The sequence below is a fragment of the Heliangelus exortis genome, chromosome 18 (genome assembly GCF_036169615.1).
Source record: "Heliangelus exortis chromosome 18, bHelExo1.hap1, whole genome shotgun sequence".
Classification (NCBI taxonomy): domain Eukaryota; kingdom Metazoa; phylum Chordata; class Aves; order Apodiformes; family Trochilidae; genus Heliangelus; species Heliangelus exortis.
The window spans coordinates 5,014,845-5,036,148 of record NC_092439.1 but is presented as its reverse complement, the minus strand read 5'-3'; the positions used below and the strand labels follow the sequence as shown (position 1 = coordinate 5,036,148).

Below are 21,304 nucleotides of genomic sequence, written 5' to 3'. Positions count from 1 at the left end.
ATGCTTGGCCCAGTCAGTGCCTGCTGAGCTGCTGCCCAGTTTGAAGCTGGTGCCCAAGCCTCCTGACTCCAGCAGGGTGGTTCTGAGCACGCAGCTGGAACTGATGCTCCAACACCTCCATGCAGAGAAGTCCCTGATGCCCTCGGGAGCATCCATGGGAGAGCACATGCAGCGTGCATGGGGTGGAACAGCCCCACACAGCCCCACACAGCCCCACACAGCCCCACACTGCCCCTGCCTCTCTGCAGCAGCTCTGTGGCTTGCAAGCTGTGAGGTTTTGTAAGGGCAGCGAATGCCCTCCAGTGGCAGAAGCCAGGGAAATAGATCTGCTCAGTTTATTTTCCATAATTGTGATGGAATTGTTGTATCTTGTTCAGATTCAGTTCAGGTGTGTGTCCCCTGGCAGGGAGGTGGTGCAGGAGCAGGGGGAATCTTGGTCTCTGGTCTTGCAGTTGGCAGCAGCACACAGCAAAGAGCTGAACCTTAGTTTATATCTTTACAATTACCAAACAGAAGCTTTATATAAACATGAACTAAAACCCAAAGCATGGATCTTTCATGGTCTTTTCTTCCTGATCGTGGCAGATTTTCAAACATTTTGCTTACTGAGGCAAGCAAATGCAAAAAGACTTTTTGTGGGTTTTATTTTTTAATTTTTTTTTGGAAGCAATAATCTATTGGATTAAATAAAAAGAATTAACACAGATAGTAATTTAAAAGAACTGGTTCTCCTTTTGATTTAAATAGCTTAGCAAAGCTGATAAAGATAGTAAGAATTGTATAGACCCGATCAGAGAAAAAAATACAAATTCTTTATTATTAGGTTATTATTATTATTCTTTATTATTAGGTTTTCTTTTTTTTTCTTTGAAGCCACTATTATGAACACTTATAACACATATATAAAAGTTACAATAAAGTTATATATCACCGTGCATAATGTTATTAGCAATTAAAGAGCAGAAGAGATCCTTATTTAAAGGAAAACATTTTTCTGCTTGCTTCAGGTTGGTTTCCAAAGGCAATTCCCACCTCGAGCCAAATAACATTATTGTGCTGTTGAAAGCTCTCATTTCAGAAGTCAAAACCTGTCCTTCAGAAGATGTGCTGACAGAGATGACTTTAATGCCACTGGGCTGCAGCTGAATGGTGAGGTTTCAGTTCTCAAACACAAGTTATAACAGCACATTCATGCTGCACAACTCAAACAATACAAGTGTCCAAGAATTAATTCCTGTTGACTTTCCTGTTGAAAACTCATGTTCTCAAACTTCATCAGGTGGATTTGTGTGTATTGACAGGGTGTCAGGCTGAGAGGAAAACTTGAGCTTGTGTTGACACAGTGTTATTTGGAGGAAAAGGTCCATATCTGCTGGGTGAGTCATCTTTAGCAAGAGAAGTGGTGTTCAACACCATTACTCATTCAAAATTAAATTAATTTGTTCAAACAGCAGATCTGCAGCCTCCTGTCAAGTCTTGCTGTGCCATCAGCCTGATCTGACCAGGCAGGTGAAGTTGTATCTAACAAAACCAGGAATCTTTGCCCTGTTTGGTCCCAATAACCCTGCCTGGCTCTGGTGGAGGTGTGGTGCAAAGCTTTCAGGCAGTGGCATCACTGGAGGTCACTTTTTCCCCAGGGAGTGTTAGCGCTGCCTCTGCTTCCTGCAGCTGGAGAGGGAGATGTGGGTGCTGAGCATCAGCTGGACCAAGAGCTGAGCACTCTTTGGTCTTTAACCCTGCTGAGATTTCTAAGGATTTCTCCTCTGGAACCAACCTGCTGGTGTCAGGGTTGTTCTCTCACAGCTACAGCTCTTGTGTTCCTTGTGATCACTGGGGTAGAGTCTGAGCAAGTTTTAGTGAGTGTTTAATTGCAGATCCAGCCAGCTTCAGGGTCCTGCTGGTACCCTGGTGCCAGAGGTTCTGTCAACCCAGAAAGGACCTGGAATACACCTGAACTCCACTCAGCTCTACCTAGAAAAGTGCGTATATAAAAATAACTCCAAGCAGTGGCTGCTTATTTTGATAATGAAATTTACTAAGGATTTATGGAATAAAAAAAATGCCTCTGAAAATAGAGTACTGCTCATAGCAAACTTCTAGTAAGTAATACTTATAAGTTCCTTTTTGATGCTCTGTTCCAAACTTTCCAGGGAGGGCAGATATATTTGTAGTGGAACACTCAGGCATCGGGATAACCAGTTAGTCCAGTGAAGTCATAATCTTTCAAGCCAAGTTCCCCCCTGATTTTACAAAGCAAATGAACTGACAGAGCTGGCAATGCTTTGCATAGATTTAAAGCCCAGGGTAGAGATAAGTCTTAAGTTGTCATGAACAACAAGTTTAGTAGCTTATAGAAGTAAAAAAATACAAATACATTCATGATGTTAATTTCTGAAAAGAAAATATAATTTTTAGTTAGTTTGGTTTTTTTTTTTTAAATTTCTGAGGTCAGACCAGCTAGATGTTGTTCATTCTGGTTAGAAGAAGACTCAGTCCTTATTCAGGACCCTCTTCCTGAGGAGCCGGAGCCTTGACATGACCACATCCCAGTCTCCATAGGCACCTTCCAGGTGCCTGCTCACTTCTGATCCCGACTGGAAGCGCCGGCGGCCGTGAAGCACACGCCAGTTGTCAAATGTCACAATGTCCCCTGGAAAGGGTCCACACAGAGTTTAATGTTGGGGGTGTTGCAGCTGATTCCTTCAAACAGAAGAGGTGGATTTAAATGATACCAAAAATTAGGGAGCGATTGTTTCAAGCAGCTCAGCTGGAGATCCAGAGCAGTGTCCCACTGGTTTGAATTTTGAGCTGCTGATTCTCAAGCAGAGAGGGGCAAATCCCCTTTGGCCTCTGCTCCTTCTATAACCAGGAATTAAGGAGCAGAGAGGCAGGGGAGGCCATGATGAGAAAAACAAGCCTTGAGGGGAAAGGCAGCTGCAGCAACTCCCCAGGAAGGATAAAAAGGGTAAACAGCATTAGGATGGTTTTTATTTGCTCAGTCTGGTGGTAACTGTGCTGTACACATCCTGCATTACTATCCCTGTTGAGAGAACTCTGAGAGAGCAAAGTCAAGCCACTGAAAGTTAGGAAATCACATAATTAAGGCCAGCATGGCATTTTAATTTCCCCATGTGCCACCTTTATGATAAATCTCTAATTAAATAACCTTATATTCCTTCTTCCTTCTCTCCCTCAGCTCTATCACCATTTGGGGGCTTTAATTGATGGGATAGATGGTAATAATGTAATGTGAGGTACTTTGTTTCACCATTTATTGTGTGATCTTATGAATTACTGCATATTCCCAACAGGGAGAGGTTCATTTCCTCACAGACACTTTAAAGACTCTAACATTGCAGTACATAAGGCAGTCAGATACACTAATGAATTTATTTTTTAACATTTCTTGAGAGATGAGGGACAGCTCATACCTTTATTTTATAGCTGGGGAATGAAAAAGCAGAGATCAAGACCAAAGCAGTTAAATATATGCACAGACTGACTTTTTTAAAGAGTAAAGGACATTTTTGCAGCATGTTTTATGTTGAAAACATAGCCCTGGACTGATGTATATGGAGCACTTAGCACTTCTGAAAATCTGCCTCTTTGTATGGGCCACCCAGAAAAAGCAGCAGAGCAGCAGTGAGAGGTAATTAATTCCTCCAGCATTACACTGGCATGCAGTGCCTAAGGAAAGGTGATGACTGAATTCCCCACTGCACTGTTCAGCTTCCTGCAGGGTTATGCACATCTGTGGCAGCTCCCAGGTGCTCTGCAACTCCTGCAGCCACTGGGAAGGTGCCCCACTGACAAAGTATCAAAAAAGGAGAATCATTTGGCTTAATGACTGTACTCTGCATCAAATGAAGCAGAGGAAAAAGTAGGTGATTGTCTATCAATTAATGAACAGACTCTGAGTCAGGCTGGCACAGCAGTCTTACACATGGTATTTCCCATCTTTGGGCCTCCTGATAGGACAAGTTACAATTTCCTGTATGCTATGGGGTTTTGATGTCATATAAAGATACATTGGACAAATCACTAGATAGAATTTGTTCCCTCCTGCCTTCTTTTTTTCCTTCCAATGGCAAACAAAATCTGTGAGCTGAATGTAAGGATGCAGCATGAAATAAAACAGGTGACAGGAGAACCCAAACCTCTTCTCAGTACCAGTGCTAACAAAGTTCAAGTGTTTTGACTGTTAGGAAAAAACATGTGAAAAATCATTGCCAGGAGAAGCAATTTACTGACCTGGTTTCAGCTTGTAAGTAAACTTGTGTTCTGCACTGTTTAATAAATCATCAAATTCCTTTAGAGCTGCATAAAATGGCCTCACACTGTCAGCTGGTACATCAAGCACTGAGTCTCTGGTTGCATTATTGTAATTGATGCGAACTGCTTGACCCCTGGAATCCACACTATGAAACAGAGAAGGAAAGGAAAAGCAATGTATTTATGCTGTTACTGAAACATTTTAAGACTGTTAAACAGCATATGAACCCTCCTGCTGGAATTTCTGTATCTTTCTATAGTGAAACTCAGGTTGTTATTGGGTTGGATTTTGATAATTAAGCCTAACTAGGAAGAGGGGTATCAGGAGAAAGTGTAGGCACTGGATTTCCTTAAACATCTATATTCTGTTCACTTTACTGAAATGCAAAGGAGATTATTATCATCTGCACTATAATATATACTTCAAAATACGATTTCTCTTTGGCATGCTGCAGATGTACTGCTCAGAATTTCCTAACAGCTGTTAACCTGAGTCTGTACCTAGGAGTTACATTAATTATCACCCCTTCTTGCTGCTGTGTGGCAAAACCAAGTAAGGAAAAACATGCTGTGGCAGTACAAAGTAAAGAATAAGCAATATACTGGCAAAAACCCCACCTTAAATCAAAGCCCAGAGTAACTACAGAGCAGATGAAAGCAGTGTTTCCCCACGAGGTGGCAGGAGCAGACCTTCTCCTCCTAACCCGTCATTCACCCTACAACTGGGGTTTTATTTTTCGATGTTGTTGGAGCTACTCACTCTATAATCCTTTGTTTACACTGCACAGCAAACTCGCAGTAGTCCACCCCAACATCTGTATAGTCTACAGCAGTAGAGGTCAGGATCTGATATGCTTGAGGACTTTGTGCCTTCAGCTTGTTGGATACATAAAATCCATCTACAACTTCACTTTCACCTCCTTCTGCTGTTTGCTTTATACAGTGCAGAAACTGAACCTGGAATTAATTAATGTCTCATTAAGAGAAGAATTAGTTTGCATATTTAACAGTTCATTAGTGTCAGTTCCCTTATATCTGTGGTTCTGGGTTGGTTGTTTCCCCTCCCTCCCCCCCCCCCCCCTTTTTTTTTTTTTTTTTTAAACACTTGCCCAGGGTTATCTTTGTTCCTTTATACCTGTTGCTACGACTTTTCAGTTCTCTAATGAATTACCTGGAATATGAAAGGGACCAGGTGGAAATACATTTTCTGTAGTGTTGTCCTGCTTTACAAAATGGCCCTTTTTTGTCTAATTATGAAAAGACATTAGGATCTAATTCATAGAAATTGAATATAAAAGCTTATTCACCTTTCTTCTGCTGTGCTCTCCTCCTGTAGTGAACAGATGTGTCCTAAGGTATCACAACTTTACTACATTTAGACACCCAGATTCTTTAATGTAACAAAAGCAGCATCAGAAGTACATGCAGGACCTTGATGCTTTCCCATATGGTAGTATCCTCAATACTTTCTGAGATTTCATTTAAAAATTATGGCATACATAATGGAATTGTTATGGAGAACTTACATCACAATGTATACATTGCATGCTCGTGTACAAAGATTGCTATAAGCAGATTAATGTATTATTGTTTTTACATTGCTCTTTTCAGGCAAAATTCAGTCACTGAACTCTAATCATATTTTATGCAACATTTCCCTTTCCCTTTTTCTGTTGTGAAAAAGTCAGTAGATTCACTTTACCCCAGGTGGATGCTGCAGAACAGGATAATCAGTATGAAAACACAGTCTCCCAGTTGTATAAGCCACATTGTTAGCATCTGCTTTGTCTTGCACTTGCCAAGTTGGTCTTCATAATGAAAGGAAAAAGAAAAACCATGTTAAAGCAGCCAGCCAGTGTGCCAGTCAGAACCCACTGAAACTCTGAAACCAGAGTACAAAGGAGTCATTCCTGCTTTCAACGTGACAATACTGTAAAATTATAAGGAAATAAAGATTTAGCAGTGTTTCCCCCCCCACCACAGATTTCAGCAGCCCTAGATTCAAGCTAGAAACCTAAATGTGCTGAGGGACATGTGGCCCCAGGATGGGATGGAGAAGGATGAGGGCTTTCCAGCAGTTCTGCTTTGCTGGATGCAGCTGAAGTCACTAACCAAGAGGTATCTGCCAGGATAAACCATCACCTTAGAACTGAGGCTTCAGAAATAAGAAAGTGGAAGTTGTCTCATTTCCTTTTATCAGCTTTTCATTTTTTTTCATGCCAGGTGGAGCACACTTTCAATGAAATATGAAATTGTTAATGGCTAAGTAACTTCCTCAAAGAATAATTTTGAATCTTAGGAAAAAAAACAGTATCCTTTTGCAGGGGGATCTTGCCTGTAACTTTTTAGACTTGCCACTGAAGGGAATTGTCTTGATGAAAGATTTTGTAATTTGTTCCCTTTCTCTAATGCTTTTTCTGAGAACTACCCCCATTTATTTTGTTACATGGTTTCTGTCTTGAAATTTGATAAAAATCAGTGAGGAAAAAAAAATCAGTTATGAGACAAAGACATCACATCACAGCACCATCAAAATCTGGTTTGAGGGACACACCATGCAGGAGAGTTTAAGACCAAGAACCTCATATTTTTTTTGTACAGAGTTCCCATGATTGAAGACAGTCCTCAGCAGATGCATGTGAAAGATCCAGACATTTGTCTGGAAAAGTGTAAGTCACCTCAGGCAGTCCATGTAATCACAGGAGCATAAGTGATTTAAGAGAAAATATGAAACTCCTTTTCCCTTGTGAAATACCACAGACCAAATGTATTATGTTTCAGATGGTCTGTGTCTAGCATTACTGATTAATATTAGTTTAAAAAGAAAATGTGCTAAAGAACGTGCAGAGCAAAATGATTTTTATACAGCATGCAAACACATTTCTTCTAGGAGTGCTATTTAGTATAGAAACTGTGCAAAATGCTAAGCCTAAGTTTCTGAAGTTGCCAAGGCAAAAACATTGAACATTTGCAAATGTATTTGACTGCCTGAAAGAAATAATTTTTTATTATTTGGTACAGCTCATATTTATGTACATGAATACAGTCATGTCTCAGTACATGACTTCAGTACTCAAGTATGATAATTTCAACCACACTTCCATAGTTCCCAGTTTTACAGCCAAAAAATAGTCCATTATATCATCCTTCTCCTTAGGTGCTGAAGGTACCTATGTTCACTGTATCTTTAACTAAAGGCTCCAGTGTCACTTGGTGGTTCTAAAACCATTCAGCACATATTAATTATCTCATTTATATGCAATAGGTACAATTGCTGCAATGGTAGTACATTATTGTATCACTGTTTTGCAGAAGTGGTCAGTGCTTGCATGTTGTTGGGCTGGGTGAGGGGAGCTGGGCCCTGGCAGCTTTCCTTCCATGCCAGGAGCTTCAGTCAAAGCTCAAGTTACTGACTTGAAGTCAGTGTTACAAATAGAGAGCTTAATGCTGAATGTGAAATAAATCAACCTTGTGAATGTCTCAAGTGAGCTGAAGTATCAATTCAGTCAATGGGCAGAACATATGAGAAGTGAAGGAAGAAAATGTGGGTAATGCCAGAGGACATTTGGCCCTTAGGGAGTGGAGTGGCTTATGGTTTAGTAATTAGGGTCAGATTCCAGCATCGATTGCTCAGGCTGTTTGACAGAGGAGGAAATTTGGCACCAGGCAGGTGTAGGAATTTTTTGCATGAAGTGGCAACGTGGGCTCAGTCTCCTTGAGCAGAAACAGCCTGTCTGTCACATCCTCAGTCTTGCAAAACTGCTGCACTAGGAACTAGAGTCACATTTGAATCCTCTGGTCTTGCCCATTACTTAAAATCTAAGTTGTGTTCATAAGAGATTTGGGACCCATGTCCCTCCTTTGCAGCTGAAACCCTCTGGGAGGTGCAGATGGTTTGGCTGGTCCAGTGGGAGTGGAGGAAACCCTTCAAACCACTGCAGCTCCTGGACAGAGGAGGAGCACAAGGTCTAGAGCATGAGAGGCTGAAAAAGTAAATTGTGACATGACTGGAGACCCTGTGAATGGAGTTTTGCCCCTGTAATGTAAAGAAAAAGGTTCATTTGAAAGTGTGGAACTCAACTCCTTGATGTTGTCACATGGCTGATACAGAGCATGATTCTACTTTTTACTGTTAGGACATTTTAGGTAGCATGTACCAAACAGACATCTGGACAACAAAAAAAAAGGCTTTTGTTTGTCCATGTGTCAGGGTTATATTCATTGCTATTACATTTCATTTTAAAATTCATGGCCCTGTTGAAGTAATATTTTATTTGGCAAGCTTGCCCATTCCAAGCTTCTCCTTTTATTTATAATATTTGGTAGGCTTTGTATTTGGCTGCTAGTGACATCAAGGGAATTACCCAAACTTATTATTTTATTACAGTTGTAAAAACACTTCAGAATTTGATGCCAATATGAAATTAACTTCTGTTTTAGAGGTGATGGACTTTAAAATGCTGCTCTGCATCTGTTGTTAAGGCTGAAAACCCAGAGAAGTTTCTGCTACTGTGAGCAATACATGAGAGCAACAAAACCAGGCAATACAGTAACTACAGCTGAAAATAAACCAGCTTGAATTAGGAGAAAAGATACAACAGATATAGAAGTCTTTTCTTCTCCATTTTCAGGCTGGGATCCAGCTACACATGGATAAAAAAACCAAGAAATTTGCTCCTTATAAAACACCCTCCCCTCTGTATCCAAAAATAAGCCAAAACCATTTAAGTATTTTTCAAGACTTCATGTCATGAATTACACATTTAAGAAACACTGGGTTATTAAGCTGTTTGAATAGAGTTCTCTATTTTCTGATATGTTTAGCACGACTGTATTAAAATATTTGAAAGTAGTTTTGTGAGTAAACTTTTAAAATTTCATCATGAAATGCTGGGTACTCTGGAAAATGGGTGCTCTGCCCATCTTCTCTGTGACGGGAGACACAGTAACAGTGTCTAAGTCTTACAGCTTTCCATGACTCAAAATCAGGCTAAGAAAAAATATCAATACAGATAACTTCCACTGTTCAGAAGGGAGCTGGATTAGGGATTTTTGATTTTGTTCCATGGTACAGAAAAGTACTGCTGTCTTGTGGTTATCTTTTATTTGATATCATCTGTTTTCAAGCATTTTTCCTTCTCTCAGCAATTAATGTTATTCTGCTCTTTACCTGCCCTGCCCTTGACAGCAAAGCAGTCCCCTCATACAGAACTTTAATTGACACCACATTTTCCAACATGAAGAAAAAATTTCACTTTGTTTGAATAAGTTAATCCACAAAAGAGGTCCATCAAGCTGAAGTGAAATATATTAGAGGCAAGTACACAACCAGCAAAGCAAGGACATTAAAAATCAAACTCACCCATAAAAAGTGAGGCGCAGGAAGCCAATCCTCTGGCCAAGTCTCACCAACTCTCCCTGCTGAGCAGCAGCTCCTGTCAGGAGCACAATCCCTACTTTCTTTAGGGTGCACAGCCACTTGTATGTGCTTTCATCATTGTGCATGATTTCTTCAAAAGGCATTTTGGGAAGCTGCAGGTCTGAGCCCCAGTACTCACGTTCTGAAAGGGAAGAAGCAGAGAAACAAGTGCTTAGCATCAAGGCCCAGCCAAATTGTGATGTTAACAGGATAGCTATGCCCCCGTTTGTGAATATGCCCCCAGTCCTTCAACCACCTGAAACAGCCCCTAAGTTTTCATGGATAACAACCAATCTTACTGATGCAATTCAGCAAAGCATTGCAGCAATGCAGTTTCAACTCAGCAGTTGAATAAAAGACTATTTGAAAGGGATAATTTTTTCTTGTAAACGGGACATCAGAAATGTGCACATTCATTCCTATGTCTGAACTGGGGACACAAGAGGGGTAAAGTTTAAAACTAATGAAAAGATTGTATTAGTAGACTCATAGAATGGTTTGAGTTGAAAGGGACCTCGTTCCAACTCCCTTGCCCTTCCACTAGACCAGGTTGCTCAAAGCCCCCTCCAACCTTGGAGACTTCCAGGGAGGGGGCAAAAAAAAGTGTTTGCTTTCTTGCCTTCTTTCTGTCCCATGACAGAAGTCCCATGACTTCCAGTTCTTTCCTCCCAGTTTCAGGCAACAAACACCTTTCTCTAGGTGAGATACAGACACAGAAATCAAGAATTTAAAACTACCACTGCCCAGCAAGGAAGCCAAGGTAGCAGCCTGTTGGCATATGAAAAGTTGAAACAGGTTAGGATACAAGGCTTGCCTTAAACACAGACATGGGCACTCTTCAGATAATAACCAGCAACTGTTGGTCAAGTAGAAGTAAAATGTAAAAGTGAGAAAAGTGCCTCACATGTACAGGAGGTAGAGATGATAACTGGTGAAGCCAAAGTGACCCCACAGGAGCACAGGAAAGATGCTGGAAAGAAAAAAAAAACAAACACAAAACAAACCACAAAGCAAGTACTGGTTGCAGAAATAAAATAAGCCAGTCAAGAGGAAGTGTGCTGTCCTCCATCCTTTCAAAGGAATAAGGCAAAGAATAAACCATCCACAAATAATGAGAAAAAAACAAGGAAGAAAGGTGGTGTCCTACTTCAGGTCTGGATTCCTTCAGTGGGAAGCACTCCTCACCTTAAAGCCACAGCCCCAGCTCCAAGATACCACACCAGATCTCTGCTGTTTTATACTCATGGCTGATTCAGTGCAAGCTTCTTAAGGATTAATTATTTGCCTGTGTGTTGATGGTGCTTAAGGATTAATCCCTGGGGATGTGTACTGTCAATGAATGTCAATCCAGTGGAGAGCTGCTTTGAAATTTCAAGCAGTGCTGATGGCTTTTAAGCATTCCACCAAATCTGTAACTGCTATACATCAAAATCAAGGTGTGCATGCACAGATGTAAACTCAGACTCTGCTGCACCAGAGATCTTTTATCTTTTTGCTCCAAATGCAGCAGCATCTGAAAGCTCCAGGGAGCTCTTCACAGCTGATGGTGGAGAGAAGATACCAAAGCCACTGAGCATCCTAGGGGGAGTGTGGGGATGACACTATAGTCAGGATGGAGACTCAGCAGATGGTTTGCTGAAAATGCAACTACCAAGTAAATAGATGGGTTCCTTGATCTGACATGTAAAACAAAAGAATAAGTCACTACAGGTGAAAAAGCTCAGGTTCAAGCTCTGAAGACCACCCTGGGGTCATCTAGGGACAATCAATTAGCCTGTGGAGTTAGTTGAGGTCAAACTCCCTTTCTGAGGACAGTGCTGGGGTCATTTGAGGTCAACCAATTATCCTGTGGCATTACTTGTGGTCAAAGTTCCACTCTTGGGAACTCTGCTTGGGATCACTGAGGTCAATGAATTAGACCACAGGGTAACAAGAGGTCAGACTCATGCCTTGGGACCATATTGGGGTCATTGGGGTCAACCAATCAGAGCATGGACAGCTGAGCATCAGCTCAATATCCATACTTTCCATTGTTCCACACATAATTTTGCACAAACTCAAATCATGGTCAGCATATGAGAGACATAGAAAAGAAAAACCTGCTGATAGTCATTTGTCCATGTGTGGATCCTGGGAAGATCTGAGATGCTGCAGGAAGAACATCTTTGTTAACTATTAATTTAAAGCTATTCCAGGCAGGTGTATTTTATGATTTTCAGACACACTTGCAAAATCAAAATAATTTTCTTCCATAAAAGGCAGTGCTGTATCTGTTCATTAGTGCAGGCAAAAACACAAAACAATAAAACCCTGTGATTCTTATTTTGACCTCAATATTTGTAGGCCAAGATAACATTTTTTAAATAATCAAGATTTTTTTTCTCTCTCTCTTTTTTTTTTCTTTTTTCTTTTTCTCCCAGACTAATCCTGCCAGGATCCTTCCCAGTTTTATTGGCTCCAGTGCATTTAGCCAAGAACTCAAGGGAATGGTAATGTAGGCAGAAATGAAAAGGCAGGAAATTAATCATGGAGCCCAAAGCCCAGCTTCTCACCAGGAGACCTTCTGGAGTCTGCTACTTGTTAGTGCAGTTATCTGAAAGCTGCCTGTGCTCCTGACAGTGAATAGTGGAAGCCCCAGTTGTGGGTCACATTTGGTACTTTAAATCTAATAGAGATTTTCTTCTGCAGCTGGAAGAATTCCAGAGGAGAACATCCTAAAGTACCACGTGGTGTCTCAGCTGTCGTACCCATCCTTGTTTTTTTTTTTATTTGGGGATTTTAAAACAGTCCAGGGAGTTTCAGATAGTATCTCCTCACACACTGCCTGCTATCACCTGAAACATCCACACAGTATGTTCAATTCACAAGAAAAGATCATTTTATCATTGCCCAGAAAGCATGAAACCCAAGACAGCTGCACTCTGTCCCCTCCACTGCTTTCAGCCAGGATGGATGCAGTACCAGAGAGTGGCAGCATGGGACCACCAATCCCACTCCTTTTCTGCTGGCAGCTGCTCAGCTGATTTCAAAGCACAACAACCCCAGGACTGCAGCTCTCCAGGCTCTTTGGTAGCAACCAAAGTGGGTCCCTAAGTGGTTGGGGTATTGCAGGGTAATATGTATCAGTTTGTGTGGACAGATAACCACACACACACATTCAAACCAAAGAGGCTGCAGAGTAAGGGGTAAAAGGGACAAAGTGCTATTTCTTACATTTTGTTCTGTGTAATTTTTGCATTCCTGTCTTTTGCAAAACTCTCAACACTGGCTTTATGTCAAGCCTTCTCTTAAATGTTGAATCAGAGCTCCAATTCTTATAGTAAAGACATTATTGATTTCCCTTGCTTTGATGACTTTTGTCTGAAGCTGCATATTCTTTAGAGAGTCCACAATAGAGCATGAAAAGGTTTTATCTATTCCATAGAATAATTCTTTCATTTAAATCACATCTAGCTTACTTGGTATTTTATCTGATATTCAGTTAACTTGTCCAAGAGTGGCTAGACCACAACAACTTGAAAAAAACTTAGATGGCATAGTTTATAAAACACCTACACCTCTCTTTATCCCAACATCCCTCCAACACACAGGACCAATAAAACCCATCATCTATTTCAAGCAGTTTTCAGAATGGGAGCTCTGGGGGATTTCCTGGTGACTGAGGGATGTGCTGAAGTACAAAGAGACATAAAGAGCCATGTTGGGGTTTTTTCACTCTTTTCCCTAGATACAGGTAGCAAGTACAAAATGCAACATCCTCATAAAAAAGAGAATCTAGACACTACAGAGTTACAACAGTTTTCAACAGTTGCAAGGTCTGCAGATTTCCAGCCACCAGTATTCCTCTCCCTCTTGGCTAAGGCTGGTGAGGGACTGTCCAAGAAACACAACACACATACCACAATATAAGCTATCCACATAGACCATCTTTTATATCCTACCCTGGGTTTCAAAGAAGCTGGGCTATGATTGACAAGCTGTTGAATTTCACAACATGTTCACAAAATGAAAAAAGTGCAATCCTTGAGGAGGGATATAATCTCACCTCATTAAATTCCTTTTTGAGGTCACTCTATGGCCTGCTACTCACTGCTTCAGTGTGTTTAATTCAATATACATCCTTTCACACACTTGAAAGATGGGGAAAAAATAAAACATGAATGTTTTCCTTTTTCTCTATTAAAAGTTATGAAAGTAAAATAGCTTTAGGTATGCTGCATGAACTGCCAAGAATATCCTTTGAAAGACAAATTTAAGCTTCAGTGTTGGTGCAGGTAAAGAACCATGTGTAAACTAATGGAATATTTACATTTCAACATTTCCTTGCTAGTTTTTCATGCTGTCTTGCTAATAAAATTTTCCTAATCTTCTTTACATAAAAAAAGACGTGGAGGAATATTAGTATTTCAAGGAATATATCAACAGATATTTCCCCACTTTGGGAAATGAATATATATGCACCTGGAATTCAACTGCAGCTCCAGGAGCCCCAGGCTTCCCTGAGTGCATGGGCTGTAAACTCCTCTTGTTCAAATTCCCAGTTCCCACTGTGCTTGGTGGAAGTTCCACCTAATCCAGGATGGTCCTTCTGCAGCCAAGGGACAATGTAGTGTTGGGTTTTGGGGTTGTTTTGGCTTTTGTTACAAACCTCTGTTTTGCCACAGCACAAACCAGTGAATGCTCAGCACATCTCTCTGTGACTCTCCTTGATCTTGGTGTACCACATCCTTCCTTTCCAGCTAACTGGTGGAAAACATCCAAGGAACACCAACCTTTCCTCCCAACCAGGCCCTTCCAGTGGAGGCAGCAATCTGGCCTCACATCTCCTGCTTCATCAACACAAAGGAGACAAAAGCTAAATTCAAAATGCTTTTGTAAGTAACCTGGAAAAGCAATCTCTGCTCTGTGTAAAAACCATCAGTGCTGTGAATCCCACTAAAGTATTGGGAATTTATACCTCCCCACACTCTGCAGTGTATTCAGGAGCCAATGGAGCTGTTTAAGCTCTACAGTTCCACTATAATGTGGCAATTGCAAAATTTCAAGGAAACTGAGCTGTGCACTGACAATCTCCAGGCAGCTACTACAACTGAGAAATGGTTCAAGCAAAGCAGATTCCTAGGGTCTTGGAGTTTTTTTGATGTTTAGCTATTTTGTATTAAAAAAACAAAGCCCAAACCCAAAAAACCCCAAAGATGGAAAAAAGTGGTAAATATAGTTAAATCTGCTTGGTGAGGCTATAAACTCTTTTTCTTGAAGTTCCACCTCTCTCCTATGAATTACCTTCCAGTGACAAGTGCAGCCAGGATCCTTAATGGTTTGGATTTGTTTTTCCTTTTAAGGTGCAAGCTGGTTCACAAATGCTTATAAATCCTACCTCTTGTTTCAGAGAAGAAAGACTCCAAGTTCCCAGCCCTTCAGCAGCATCTTGATGCAGCCAAGAGCTTAGTCTGTGAGCTACTACAGGAGTAACCTTTCCCCCTCTGACATTTGCCAATGTACTCTGTTAATGGCCCTGTGGCAAACATGCCAAAAAATGAAAATGCATTGTGCATAGCTCCAAGTATTACTAATCCTGGGAAATGTGCAGCAGTGGGTTATCTGAGAGGAAAAAAAATAAATCAGTGCAGGTTGTACAGTTGTTGCTACTAAAAACATGCCCTCGCTTTATGTCTTAGAATCTTCCTTGTGATTTGGAAAAAATACAGTTTTTTACCCATTTTCTACAGCACTGAGAAGACCTGTTCATGTACACGTGCATTTCTCTAGTGATGTTCCTGAGATGCTTCTAGATCACTAATCACATACAGTGCTTCCCACTGAGCACTCTGTAGTCTTTCCTGATGTGTCAAGCCCAGAAATCATACACATTATGGAAGCCTTGCTCCATACTGGGACCACTCCACCCAACAGGAAAACATTGTTGTGATAATTTTTTCCCACCCCACATCCTGTTCGTGGGATGCCTCTGTCTTGGAAAATTCACCTCAGCAAATGCAATGCAGTGAGAGAGGCTGGAGAACTGGGAAGCACCTGGAGTGCTCAGTGCCTCCCACAAGCTGCCTCTACCACACACAAAACCTGTTACAGTGAGACTGCACAAGGTGCTAAATCACTCCCTGTGACATTTGTTTGAACACAAGTAAACAGGAGGAAAAAAAGAGTAACTTTGAGACATCAGAACTAGAGAAGTACAAGGTGGCTCCTTTGTTGCTCTTTTGGAAGTATCTTCTAAGTTGGGCTGAAACCTCCACCTACTACACAAACAGAGGGCTGTGCATACCACACAGAAGGGATCTGGCACTGCTCTTGAAAGGGGAAACTTGAGACACTGCCAGAGAGCTATTTATAGTCACTTCCACCATGCAGTGAAAATCTGACCTACTCTTCTTTTTGGGTTTGACCCCAGGCCTGAATCAGAAATCATGATGAGAAGTCCTCATCAAAGCAACATGAAAAGCAAATAACCACTTGAAAAAAAAAAAAAAAAAAAAAAAAAAAAAAAAAAAAAAAAAAAAGAAAAAAAGAAAAGAAAAAAAAAAAAAAAAAGAAAAAAGAAAAAAAAAAAGGGGGGGGGAGGGGGGAAAAAAGCCACAGCTGTGAAAATGTCAGCAGTGCAGGTTAACCTCTAACTGCAGCAGTCTGGTGAGCTGGCTCTTGTATTTGTTAGAAGCAGCATGCAGGGCTGGCATTCCATATCATCATGTGTAATTCTATACTGCTGGGATACAATTAGCTACTTAAGGGCATGTGATTTGCAGTGTGTAACTCCACTGACTAGAAGGAAGCTAATTCTAAATTTACCCTGGTGCACAGTGAGAAACTGATCTTAAACCAGCCTGCAAGCAAGCTCACATGTCTTGTAACTGCTGGCTGGTTTGCAACTGAAACCTGAGGAAAGCTGGGAAAATCTATCACTGCCTACTCAGATCCTTGGGAATATGAGGAAAAGCAGAATGACAGGACTAAACAAAGCCAAAGTTAACACAGGCCTTTTTTACAAGGATTATTTCTTGAGATCTACCATGGAAAACAGAATTTGCATTCTGAACTCTCAAGAGTCTGTTATGGGGTCCTCTGAAACGAATGGAAATATTACCCAGTGCTGAAGTTTTAAGGCAGCTTTAATGGCTGAATTTTCAGAACTGACTTTTGTTTAGTGCTCAGAGCTAAGGAAGCTTTGACCAGCAGATACTGGGAAATTAACTGGCCCTTCAGTTGTCTCAAAAGTCCCAGACAAAGCTCAGTTGCAGGAGACCATAGAGATACCCAGGGCCACATATTTTTCCATTTCTTGTCTTTCATGGGAAAAACAAACAAACTTTCTTTGCTTTGTTAGAATAAAAAAAAAAACACACCCAAAAAGGAGCATAAACCAACTGCAGATCTACCTTTTGCTGAGCTCTGAGGAAACCAGTACTGGGACCTGAGTTTCACACCATCAGCCTGTCTCTAATTTCCTTTTTCTCAAGTAATATCCTGTTCCTAATTCTGAACACAGATCCATAACTTTATGCAACACCAGATCTCACAGGAACACTCAAGAAGAACAGCAGAAATCTTGCAAGTTTTCACACATTTCATTCTCACATTCTGAAAGGCTGACAAAGAAACAATGAAGTGCATCCCAGTAAACCCGGGGGGGTTGAAATTATTCATTCAGAAGGGAGAGTGATTTGTACCAGGTAAATGTTACACTCCTGGCTGCACAAAATATTTCACGACCAAAAGACAGCCAACTACTGCAGTTAAGAACAGAGCAAACACAACCTGAACTTCAGTGCTAGACACAGCTATGCTACACAGTTACTTTTTAACAGAAGGACACCTAAAAGGAATTAAAAAAAGAATTTGGTTGTAGCTCTCTGGCAATTCAACATAACCTTTTAAAAATGAAAATTCAAATAAAGTAAACAGTGCACACACACTTCCATTGTCAGATAGACCACTACTAGTCCACATGGCTCATTTTTGAGACCTACTACTAACCCTTTCTGGAAGGAAAAAGATTTTTAGGAAAGCAAATATAACCCAGCCAGCTGAACTCCTCTCAGGTCCAAGGGTTAGAAGAGGGGAAGTGCAACCATTCACAGCCTGGCACTGAACACCAACCAGCTGGGTAGACCTGGGCCTCACTGTCAGTCAGATTTGTCATAACTGAAACAAATGTGACAGATGTGGTTTTAATTCCTACCTGGTAAAAATAATTCTTCTCTCATTTCTGCTCTGGCTGCTTCAGAGAAGCATCTTTTTTTCAACCACTCAGCTTCAAATTCACTTGCATGCTCATCAGGCCATATAATAGAGATCTTCCAAAATGAAATGAAAGATAATTTTAGAACAAAAAAAAAAAAAATTGAAAAACATCATGCAGAACAACCAAAAAAATCCTTATAAAGTACAGAAAGTGTAATATTTAGATCAATATCAGAGTTTAAGCCTTCTCTGTAGCATTATGGCAAACAAGTAATGAAAACCCAACCTGAACAGCATCCAGACTCTGATACCCTTTGTAAACAGCCATTTTCACATGAACCCATGACCTAATTTGCTGTTTTCTGAGGGCTGCTTTCACTGCAGGAGCTGTGCAGAGCAGAAAGAGGAGAATGACAGAAGCTGGCACATATCACTGGGGAGAGAGCTTCACCACAGCTCAGAAGAGAGCAAAAATATCTTCCAGAACACTGACAGCTTGTTAAAAAAAGGACAAGAAAGACAGGCAAAAAAGAAATGCTAGGAGAGGAATCCCTCTGATGTTTAAAAAAGTCTTCCCTCTTTCAAATAGTTTTTAAGGTGGTGTTTATTTTCTGGAAAAAAAAAAATAGGGAAGAAAGGCTATGGCTTTGTTTGTTGTGAACCAAAAGAGCTTGGTGCAGCACACACCCTCAGCTGAGTTCTCAAGGCTGTTGAGTAGGTATCCATTCCCATTTCACAGGATTCTGCTCATTCACATTAGGTAACACACCAGTACCAGTTTAGTGCTGTGCTCCCCTCAGTTCCTGAGTGCAAGTGGAGGAGACACATAATCCCTCTGCTATATTTGCCTATTCAAAGCATGAATTTACACAGCATTAATTTTGGAAACAACCAACCAACACAGGAGCCCCAAATTCCTCAGTACAGGCCCTTACCCTGTGGCTGAGCTATGCTCCTGCATGGGTCACAGCCCCTGCAAACTCCCCCTGCAGCAGAGCTGCCCCAGGAAGCTGCTACAGGTTTGCCCACTGCATCTTTAATACATTTAAACCATCTTTAAATGTAAAATGAAGGAAATGAGTTTGCATATCAAAAGAGCCATGTCCTGCTTTTAATAAAACCTACAAAATCTAAGTGAGGTATTAGGTTTTTATGTGGCAGGAAAAAATAAAATTCAAAAGGAGGGCAGTTCCTGTCCTCTCTTGCCCAACATCCTTCTCTTTTTAATGAAAAATGTTAATCTAGATAGGTAGATGCAGATATAGATATAGACACAGACACTAGGGCAGCTCTGGATATCAGGTTCAACTTTGGGTACTTGCTCTAAAATGAAGCCTTCTGCACATAGAAAATTAGGTAACAAACTGAAATTTTTGTTATAGATTAACATTATCATCACTTTACCATTTGATTTTTGAATTTTTAAGACATTTACTTATGGAAAAAAGAGAGAAAAAACCAGACATGGTTAAAGTAATTACGAGTTTGGGGAATGCCTCTATTTTCTTTTGAGCATCTGCCTATAAGAAACATATAGCAAATTTTAAAAAGCAAAATTATATTCTAAAATTTGCAGCCTGGCTTTCTGTGCTCTCTCTGTGACACCTATAAAGGGAAGTTTCACATACAGGTAGGAAGGTACTTTCCTCAGACTGTGATTATTCCCAAAAGCTTTGGGGTTGACAAGGTAACACCAATTACACTTAAAGGATAACCAGGCACCGCCTCTGACATCACGATTAATTGACAGACAGACAAGTGCCACCAGAGGGAGAGCGGGGACGCTTTGCTTCAAATACCTTTTCTCTGCCTGCCAGAGTCACCTCCTTCACCACGATGTCCACATCAAGGTCCTCCAGGAGCAACTTACGCGCCCCGGCCGAGCTCAGGAAGCAGCGTGGGCACCGGCAGCTGTCCCGCAGCCAGACACAGGGGTAGCGGCTCTCGCTCCCGTCCTCCCACTCCACGCGGACGAAATCCCCCAAAGCTTCCACCTTGTGTATCCCCGGGTTCATGCTGAGCGATCAGGAGGTGCGGAGCCCGGAGCCTGGGAGTGATGCGGGGTGAGCAGGATCCTGCCCCGCGCTGCCTGCGGGGACTTTGGCCCCGGGCAGGACCTTGGCCACTGCCCGCCACGTTCTGGGTTAATGAAATCGGTGGAGGGAGGATGACTTCGTGGGGCTCCTGACAACATAAAAAGCAGTTCGTTACTGAAAGAGTCAGTAAAGGACATTTTAAGATTATTTTCTCCTTTAGGGATTTTTATTACCCGTTGCTTATGCTTTTTTGAGGTGCAGTTTGAGACCCATCTAATAAAAAAACCCCACCAGACATGAGCCAGACTCCCCCATTTGCTGACACCATGTTTCCCAGCTTCACCTGTACAGCTACTTAAAATTTAATTATTGTTAACAGTACTTTAAGAGAGATGAGCCACCCTGGATGTGTTCTCCCCCCACAGGATTAAAAAGGGACAAAGAAATGAAGGGCATAATTTTGTGTCACAAGCAAATCTTAGCATGCCCCAGGAACAGGTTGCTGTGTCAGAATTGGGTCAATTCTACCTCAGATGTAACAGAATTGGACTCTGCAGACAGGGTATGTAAAAATGAAGAGGATCCTGCACAGGCCTCTGACTGCACTGAGGTTTTATACCTTTTAGGTAAGTCAGAAATGAATGCAAACTTCAGAAAGAGAATAACCCCAGAGCAAACACAGTGCATGCACCTCCTGCCAGGAGGCACCAACCTGTGAGGCAGCATTATAACATCTCATTACAAAACATCTCTTCAGGGGAACATCTGCCTGATGCTGTTACTTCAGACTACAACAGAAACAAGTAAATATATACCATAAATGGAAAAAAAAAAAAAAAGTCTGCACATTTATATTACTTCATTACTTCATTATGCTGTGTACGAAGGCCCAGGACGAGGCTGCCTGAAGGATTCCTGTCAGAGGGTCAGGTTTCGGGTCCCACTCCAGCTTTCAATCCTCTTAATTAGCGCAATTAGTGAAGGACAAGGTAGCTCCACAAGTCAGGGAAAGGACACACGGAGCCCACGCCACAGAACGGCAACAGAAACCGGAGTGCAGCCCGGGCCTAAGCGGCGCGGCCGGGAGGACGTGACCGCCGGCACCGCCTCAGCCGCTCCGCCCCGGGAGGCCGCGACCTCTTTCCCCCCCCACCCCAAGGCCCGATCCCCTCACCTGCCCCTCGGCCCGGCCCGGCCCGGCCTGGTTCCGATCGGCGGGGTTCGGCTCGGCAGGCCCGGCCCCGGGGAGGACCCCGCCTGCAGTGCCCAATGAGCGGGGGGTCCGGGCTTGTACAGGCGGGGTCTGGGCAGCGCAGCCGCCTGTGCTGGGACAGGAGTTCGGGGTGAGGGAGCTCTGAGGGAGTTCGGTCCCCTGAGAAGC

At 41.8% G+C, this 21,304-nt stretch overlaps 1 protein-coding gene across 3 annotated transcripts; it reads right to left on the bottom strand.

Moving 5' to 3' along the window:
• Positions 1-851: 851 nt before the first annotated feature.
• On the bottom strand, positions 852-21,304 carry BBOX1 (gamma-butyrobetaine hydroxylase 1). Of its 3 annotated transcripts, none has more exons than XM_071762181.1 (8): positions 21,098-21,304; positions 19,687-20,071; positions 17,886-18,000; positions 9,635-9,833; positions 5,975-6,080; positions 5,033-5,229; positions 4,252-4,418; positions 852-2,650 (listed from the first exon to the last, which is right to left on the bottom strand). In XM_071762181.1, the coding sequence occupies exons 2-8, from the start codon at positions 19,900-19,902 to the stop codon at positions 2,490-2,492; spliced, it is 1,161 nt and encodes a 386-aa protein (XP_071618282.1). In that variant the 5' UTR covers positions 19,903-20,071; positions 21,098-21,304; the 3' UTR covers positions 852-2,489. The 3 variants fall into 3 exon arrangements, with proteins under 3 accessions (XP_071618282.1, XP_071618283.1, XP_071618284.1); XM_071762182.1 differs by lacking the exon at positions 21,098-21,304 and adding an exon at positions 20,782-20,905; XM_071762183.1 differs by lacking the exon at positions 21,098-21,304 and adding an exon at positions 20,636-20,699.